Here is an 8,836-nt window from a genome sequence, read left to right as displayed (position 1 = left end):
ATAGTACATGTGACAACTTCTCAATTTTATCTTCAAGATTGAGATTGACTTTTTTATTTATTTTTAATCATGAAAATTTTCTATATTTTTTGTACATGAGTTTGGAACTATTACGTCTCTCTTCTAACCAGTCATTTTTCTGGCAGCGACAAAATCACTAAAAAACTGTAAAAACGGTAAGAGATCCGGAGATAAGAAGGGAACCTCCACCCAAGTGCTTGAAGCCAGAAAATATTCTTGAAACATCAAGATGGAGTTAGGATATTGGCTGGCCCGGGTATGTTTTGGGTTCCAGCCACGGCGATTGGAGCGGAGGCTGAGGGCTCAGGGGCTCCGAGGAAGCAGGTATCGTTTACCCTCCGGCGATCTCGCGGACATTACGAATCTCGTCGGCGAGGCTCGCCGGAAACCTCTGCCGCTTTCGCACAGCATAGTAGATCGCGTCGTTCCCCATTTGAGTCGCTCTGTGGAACTCTATGGAGGTAAATCAGATATATTTTTTTTTTTTGTTAAGATTTGCAAATAATGGAAATTTTAGATAATATTAATATCAAATAAGATTTAGATGTTTGATATGTAAATATATGGAATTATTTGATATGTGTGTAAATATTTTTTTTGTTTTTTCTGATTTTTGTTCCACTAATTCAAGAGTCTGGATGAATTTTTTGGGGAAGGAGGTGTGATCTATGTTTGTACTTTTTGAGCAGTTGTAGATGAGATAAACCCGTAGAAAGTTTGTCTTTGACATTTGGAAGATTTAAAAGTTAAGGATAGAAGTGATAATAATAAAATATAGACAGTGATAAGTACTTAAAATTCAAATTTTTATTTTCATAATTTTTTCTAATTATTATAAAAAATATTATTAAATTAAAAATATATTCAATATAAAATTATAATTAAATATTTAAGTTTAAAGGATAAATTTTTTTGAATGTAATAGTTGGCCACGTAGTACCAACTCTGACCACATCGACATGAAAAATACGGGTTCAGGTTGACCAGAGTAATTTTCGGGTCGAAATTTGCGTTAAAGATTCTAACCCATTTAATTTTTTCAATCAAGTTCGGGTTGACCGACCAACCTGAAAATGTCTCGCCAACCTTAAATTAGCTTAAAATTGACATGTCAACAGAGAACTGACCCAAATTTGATCCAATTTTAATCAAAGTAATGGTTATTTCTTAAGTTAAAAAGGTTATACGAGTCATGTTCGGGTTGAGATCTTCTACCCTTATAATGTATGAGTCAGATCTATTCAGTTCGGTTCAATTTTGGGTCAGAAACAAACCCAACCCGCAAACCCGAATTGACACCCTTAATTCATATGCTATACTAATTTTCTTGGAATTTCCTTCAACTTTAATATTGTTTACCAATGTTACTCAGTAGTATTGATCTTCTAAAGGACTTTGTAATGAAAAATAATATTTCTGCTATTTAGAATTTCTAACATTACACTCTCTTATACAAATTTGTAAGATTTTCCAAGCATCTTGCACGGTTGCAAAAACATGTTGATAACTTTTATAGTTTTGTACTTTGCGGTGTAAATGGGTTGAATTCAAGCCACCCTTATCTTGAATTTGATTTTGATTAATTAATCTAACTTAAGCTGTAAACGAGTCAAGTTTAAGCCACCATAATCTGAGCTTGAGTTTAATTAATCGAGCATGAGCTTGAGCTCAATTCTAAAAATTTGAGCTGGTTTAAGAGCCAGTTTGTTTAATATTAAATGAAAAAATGGTTTTAATTCAAACAACTATTGTAATTGTTGTGTGTCATAAAGTTCACAATAATAGAGTGATATTTTAGTATTTTGTCATTGCATGACACACAAATAACTAAAAAATAGTAGGAGAAGACACTAAAATTTTTACGTACAAAACCCTAAAAGAGGAAAAAAACATAGGCTCAAGCCCAGTCAAAGTAATCCATTATGTAATTGTAAGTATATATATTCACTCTTCTCTTAAAATAGATAAGATAAATTTACAAAGCCAATATCCATATATATGCAATAGTAGTTTAGTTATAATTGTAATAATTGAGCTACAACCACTAAGATTTGTAATTTTAATAGCAATAGTTAAGCACCAAGGTCGTAACTGGTTGCTACAAAGGTAGCACTTGGACATAAATGCTATAGTTGGTAGCTACAAAAGTGATAGTTGACAATGCAGCTGTAGTTAAAGTTGTGACAATAGCCGTTGGCTACAAATACCAAATTTGTTTATTGCACATGCAGTAGTTGGCCATAAAAATTATGATTGAAAGATGTAATATTTGTAGTTGTCCATAGAGGCCGTATTGAGGAATATGATAGTATCAATTAGTCACAGAGGTCGTAAATGGAATATGTAATAGTGTCAGCTGGTCACATAAGTTGTGGTTGATGTATCATTTTCATTAGTTGGTCACGTAAGCTATAGTTGGTGACTATAATATCTTCAGTTGGCTACAAAAGTCGTAATTGGTTACTACAATATTATCAAATAGCCACAAAGATCGTAGTTGATCATTGCAATAACATTAGTTGGTTATCGAGGTCATAGTTGTTGATTAACCACAAATGCTATATTTAAAAGTTGTAATAGCGTCAGTTTATCATATATGATATATTTGGTGAATGCAATATCATTAGTTGGTCATATAGGTCAAAATTAGTGATTGCAATAGCATTAGTTGGACACAAATGCCATAATTTAAATATATAGAAATAGTTGGCCACAAGGCTATATTAGTTTTTCGCATAGACAGTAGTTGACCACAAAGACCATAGTTGGTTGTTATATAGACAGTAGTTGCCCACAAAGACTGTTGTAGGAAGCTATGATAGTAATAGTTGGCCACAAATATTGTAAGTAGTTGTTGTACAGACAGTAATTGGCTACAAATGTCATGGTTGAAAGCTGCAATATTGTCAGTTGGCTATAAAGATTGTAGTTGGGGACTGCAATAGTGTAAGTTAGACACATATATCATAGTTGAAAGTTATAATAGCATCAATTGGCCAAATAGGCTATAATTGCTTGACTGTAATATCATAAATTGGTCATATATATCATAGTTGGTGATTGCAATATCATTAATTGGCTACAAAGATTGTAAAATCATTAGTTGACCACATATATCGTAGTTAGTGACTACAATAATATTTGTTCGCCACAAAAGTCATAATTCAAATTTATAAAAGTAATTTTCTGTATAGGCCATAGCTGGGAGCTATAATAGCTTCAATTGATCACAAATTTCGTGGGTGAAATTTTTAGTAATAGTTGGCCACGTAGACTTTGGTTGATGACTGAACTCCTTCTCTTAGAACGTGATTACAATTTTACACTGGACACTGCATTTGTTAGGATACAACGTAAGGAAAGATATATATGTTAGGTACAACCATCGTATTCTGACTGCGACAATCGTAAGCAATAGTTTTCAGTGGCTTATGGTCGGTGGTGGCAGGTGTTGATGGTTGGTGGTGGTCAACAGTAGTTAATGACTATGGAGGCTAGAAGTTATCGTTAGGTCTTCAATACAATGTTGGTAAGCAAGGGTTGCTGATGACGACAAGCAAATGCGGCTGATGATAACCGACGGGTGGTAGTCGACGTCCATCAACTGCTACAAAGGTCGGAAGTTATCCAAGAGTTTGTAATACGATGTTATATGTTACAATAGTAGTTTGGATACAACATTAGCAAATAGGGGTTGCCGACGGCGGTGAGCAAGCTTGGGGTCGCCGTTGGCATGGACCAGGGGTGGCTGGTTGTAGTTGAAGGAAGTTGATAGGCCTTGGTTGAAAGTTACCTCCGAATCTTTAGTTCAAAATAAGCTCTGAATTTTCTTCTCTTCACCCGCCTCCTCCTCAAGTGAAGAGTAGGAGTCCACTTATAGTCTATGAAATTGGGGCATTTTAGTCTATTATGGAATAACTTCCCCAACAACCTAATTAGAGGGCCTTCATTGATACTTGTTAATTATAGGAGTTTTTTTCTTATGATTTGAGGGCCTTAAACACCTTGAAATTAAACGAGCTTCATATCGCTGGATTCCTCACATCAAGACACATGATTTGACTATAAATATTTAAAACTTGAGTTAATTTGATCATTCAATTGATATTCTAAAACCTTTAAATATTCTTTAATGACTTGATCTTTGCTTGATTGACTTGAATCAAATTAATTTTGGTATTATCGGGTTCGTGTTGTCGAGATATTTAACTTGATTATAAACTTGTTGAAATTAAGGCATTGAATGATGTTGAATTTAATTCTATAACGTTTAATGGTAAAAAAAAAATCGTTCAAAGTTGTGCTAAAAAAATTTGTTGATTACAACGATAATAAAATGATAAAAAGAAGAAATAATTAGGAGAGAAATAATATAATTCACTTGATATAAAAAATAAAATATTATTTTCAATCATTTCTATTTATTTTATTTTCTTAGGTCTGGTGAGAGCTAAAGAAAAAAAAAATAAAAGTTTCTAATAATTTAGTCTAAAATATTTTAGTTCTAATATGTTTAAGTATTTTTTTATTAATAATTTTTAAACGAGGTGACTTGTGGAGATGGACGAGTCAAATTAACCTCATTAATTCAACGAGTCAATTTGGCTCATTAATTCAACGAGTCGACTTGCTCAGTTTGTTAATTTTCTACTGCCTCTTCTTGTCACTTTTGGGATATATTGTTTTTATTTGGTAAAAAAAATGCAGGTGAGAATAAGGCACCATTTTTTTGGTTTGGGCCTTATCCCAGGGTGGTTATCATGGATCCTGAGCTCGTAAAGGACGTTTTATCCAGCAAATTTGGTCATTTTGAGAAGCCAAAACCATCACAAAATATAAAGCAGCTAGCTCTAGGGCTCGCAAATTATGAAGGTGAGAAATGGGCCAAACATAGAAGAATCATCAGCCCTGCCTTCCATGTTGAGAAGTTGAAGGTACTCTTTCATTTTCGCGTCAAGGAACTTCGCCCTAGGTTAAGGAATCCAAATTTAGGGCTTCTATTTTTCCATTTTTCGTTCGTACAGATAATGATGCCGGCATTTGCTGCTTGCTGTGATGAGCTCATAAGTCGATGGGAGGGTTTGGCTGATAGTGCAGGTGTGTTAGAGATAAATATTTGGTCTGAATTGCAGAGCTTTTCTGGAGATGTCATCTCTCGTGCAGCATTTGGGAGCAGCTATAAAGAGGGACGTCGTATTTTTGAACTACAGGGAGAGCAAAGTGAGCTTGTGATGCAGTCTAATCGGACTTTGTATATCCCCGGTTTTAGGTACTTTTTTTTTATATAGTTTTCGGGAAGCAAATATCATATTGATTGAGCTTTTTGACCATAAGATGCAGGTATCTGCACAAAACCATATGAACACTTGTGAAAATAAGAAATTTTATTTGTTTGTGAAAAATTAGATTGTATCAGAACCGTCAGAACAATAACATGTTTTGGTGATAGGCAACGTAGTGAGAAATTAAGTCATCAATTCAATTATCTCTCTTATATAAGGGGATAACTCCTCTTGTAAATCTTCAAGTCTCTCATTTGATCAGTAGTGAAATCTTGAAACTAGAAGGATATGAAAATCTAAATATTTTATAAAAAACAGAAATTCTTTGGAATCCTACATGTTGATTACTAAAAACAATCATTATAATAACAGTGATATGTTGAAAATACAATAACATTAGAAAGGTCAGAAATCCCTCATCTCATTGTTAGAAAGCTATAATAGCTACAAATCATATGCCAATATGTGCATAAAAAATGTGTTAGCACAAATCACAAAGACATCACGCGGATGGCTGAAGTGATGGTGTAGCCCTGTTGGACCTACCAAGGACGGTCTAAGACCACAAACTCAGTCGGTCAACCCCCATCGTATCGGGAAGATAGTGCAGCTTATACAGATAAATGACAGATCATCACCTAAGAAATCCCTCTGCCAGATCCCGTCAAATGAACCTGGCTCTATCCACCCGGATAAACCAAGGGCGTGAAAATGTCTCCTCTAGTTTCGGAGCAGCTGATGTGAACTCTCAGCGAGCAGCTGCACGGACAGCAGTCGCACGGACAGGTGCCTGGCCTCTCACTATCACTCTGCTTGATAGCCGCCCGACACAATGACGGTCCGACCACATCCATAGGACCCAGAGGCAATATTTATAAATAGTTAGAAATGCCTTGCCGTATCTACGTCCCTTAGGGGTACAATATGTAATTGTATAATGACCCGTCTCTATAAATAATGATCCATTTTATGTATAAAGGTTACACAATTTTACTGTTCAACACTATGCTTTCGGTCTATCTCTCACCCTCTTTTAATCTTGAGTGATCTATTCCTTGGGTGTCTCTTGGACAAATTTGAATTCAATATCCTAAAAAGGTGCGGTGCGTGTGGAGTCATGTCATCGACAAGATAAGGTGCACAATGATCCCAGATAGAAATAAATAACCAAAGAATAGTAGCTAATATGGTTGCCCGCGAGATGGCACCGAGGAGTTAGTCAAGGTGAGTAAGTTGAAGGAACTGGAGGCACTGCCTAGACCCAAACGGACGAACGCTGTCCGTGTCGCCGGATAGTCCCGACCATCCTCGAAGGGATAAATGCCCTACAACAGAGCTCCCTGAAGAGGACCAGAACCGACGAGCCGTGCAGTCTCGCGTTCATACAAGGGGGGAGGCTTTCCTCCTATCACATTCACGGGCGATAATCTTCCCCACCGAGGAAATCCGTATGATGAGACTGCAGTCGTCATGTGGATAATCAACAACTTCCAAGTTGGAAGCATTCTCATTGACACTGGCAGCTCCATCTACATCTTGTTCAAGTTAGTGCTCGACAAGCTTAACCTTCGGGCTGATCGGTTGGTAGCACCGCTCGCCCACTTTTTTGTTTTCCAGGCGAAAGGATGGAGGCATTGAGCATAATGACACTGGCGATCACTTTGAGTGAAGGACATAAGCTGTACATGGAGAAGGAAGATTTCCTAATAATGGACTTGACCCCAACATTGAACGCCATCTTTGACCGACCACTGCAAAACCTCTTCAGAGCGGTTTTATCTACCTGCCACGTTGCTGTGAAGTTTCCATGGGGCGGAGAAGTGATCACGGTCAGAGGAGATTTAGAGCAGCCGAGGATCTGCTACCTCAGAGCAGCCGGGAATGTGGAGCATATGATCTGTAGGGCCGAAAGGAGGGCGGGCTTGAGACCAATGAGGCTGCCCTAAAGATCCCAGTCGGAGAGAACGAACCCGATAAATCTTTCCTAATAAGTGATGGTTTTAATGCAGAGCATCGAGAACTATTAATTCAAATACTGCAGGATCACTGCGATGTCTTCGCCTGGACCGCCGTCAAGATGCCCGGGATACCAGTCGATGTCGCCTGCCACAAATTGAACGTAAACCCTATGGAGGCTGGGTGCATCCGAGAAGTGAGGAACTCGGGGACCACACTGTCTAAACCAATCAAGGAGGAGGTGTTAAAGCTATAGGAGGCGGGGTGCATCCGAGAAGTGTTGTACTCCCTTGGCTCTCAAATGTTTTCATGGTCTAGAATGCAAACGAGAAGTGGCGGATTTGCATCGACTTCACCAAATTGAATGCTGCTTGCTTGAAGGATTGCCACCCACCGCTAAGGATTGACGCCTTGGTGGACGTAGCCGTGAGATACTCTGTAATGATTTTCTTATACGCTTTATCCGGGTATCACCGGATCAGGTTGCACCTAGCGAATGCCAAGAAGATCGCTTTCGTCATAGTTGAGGTAGTGTTTTGTTATAATGTAATGCCCGTCTGGCTTAAAGAATGGTGAGACCATATATCAACGTTTGATGGATGTAATCTTTAAAAATCAAAAATAAAAAAAATATTGAGGTATAAGTTGACGATATTCTTCTGAAAAGCTGATTGGCCAAACAATATATAAGGGACCTGAAAGAAACCTTCCAAACTTCAAAAAAATTAAATATGAGATTGAACCCCTTAAAAATGCACATTTGGATTCTCAACTGGAAAGTTCTTAGGTTTACTCTTGACCTCTAAAGGTATAAAAGTGAACCCCGACATAATCCAAGCACTGATTGACATGCCCCCCACGCCCTCCGGAATGCCCGAGAAGTCCAAAAGCTAACCGGCCAGATCGCAGCTCTAAGTCGGTTCATTTCAAGGTTTAGCGATATGTGCGTCACGTTCTTCGAAACTCGTCACGTTCTTCAAAACTCTGATAGATCGAGAGTTTCCAACAGACGGATGAATGCCAACAAGCTTTCTAGAACCTTAAGGATTCTTTAGCTTCACCACTTGTCCTCGAAAGATCGAAGCTAAACAAAGAGCTCTCTCTGTACTTAGGGGCAAGAGCTGAGGCAATCAGCTCCATGCTAATTCGAGAAAAAGCGAGAAAGCATTTATCAGTCTACTACACCAGCCGCGTGCTGCGGGAAGCCGAGGTCAGGTATCCGGTTATGGAAAAGCTAACTTTTGCTCTGATTATGTCGGCTCGCAGATTGCGACCTTATAGACACGTCTCATCTGAGTGATTACGTATCACCCGGTGAAATCAGTGCTCACTAGGCCTGAACACTGAGGTTGAATACTCAATTGGGGAGTGAAACTAAGCGAATTCAACATCACTTATGCTCCTTGAATGACTATAAAAGCCCAAGCAGTTGAAAATTTCTTGGCGGACTTTTTGGGGCAAGGGACACAACTGAAGAAAGTCAAAGGGGACCATAGGAGTAGATGCTATACATGGACGGCTCCTCGAACAGAATCGAAGCAGGACTTGAGTTGCCCTGAGTAGTCCTGCAGGAGAAC

At 38.1% G+C, this 8,836-nt stretch overlaps 1 protein-coding gene across 1 annotated transcript; it reads left to right on the top strand.

Moving 5' to 3' along the window:
• Positions 1-250: 250 nt before the first annotated feature.
• Positions 251-5,309, top strand: LOC110020642 (cytochrome P450 CYP72A219-like). The gene is made up of 3 exons (XM_020718813.1): positions 251-482; positions 4,729-4,955; positions 5,046-5,309. Exons 1-3 carry the CDS (start codon positions 251-253, stop codon positions 5,307-5,309), a joined length of 723 nt encoding a protein of 240 aa, XP_020574472.1.
• Positions 5,310-8,836: the final 3,527 nt, after the last annotated feature.

This window comes from Phalaenopsis equestris, unplaced genomic scaffold (assembly GCF_001263595.1).
Source record: "Phalaenopsis equestris unplaced genomic scaffold, ASM126359v1 Scaffold000106, whole genome shotgun sequence".
Lineage (NCBI taxonomy): Eukaryota > Viridiplantae > Streptophyta > Magnoliopsida > Asparagales > Orchidaceae > Phalaenopsis > Phalaenopsis equestris.
Note: the sequence above shows the minus strand (reverse complement) of the source record. Positions and strands in the feature narration are given on the sequence as shown.

Bases quoted from the DNA above. Each gene is read 5' to 3' on its own strand.
- LOC110020642 (XM_020718813.1), top strand. From the start codon at position 251: ATGGAGTTAGGATATTGGCTGGCCCGGGTATGTTTTGGGTTCCAGCCA. The intron at 483-4,728 runs GTAAATCAGATA...AAAAAAATGCAG, and splicing joins CTCTGTGGAACTCTATGGAG to GTGAGAATAAGGCACCATTT. The intron at 4,956-5,045 runs GTACTCTTTCAT...TCGTTCGTACAG, and splicing joins TCCATGTTGAGAAGTTGAAG to ATAATGATGCCGGCATTTGC.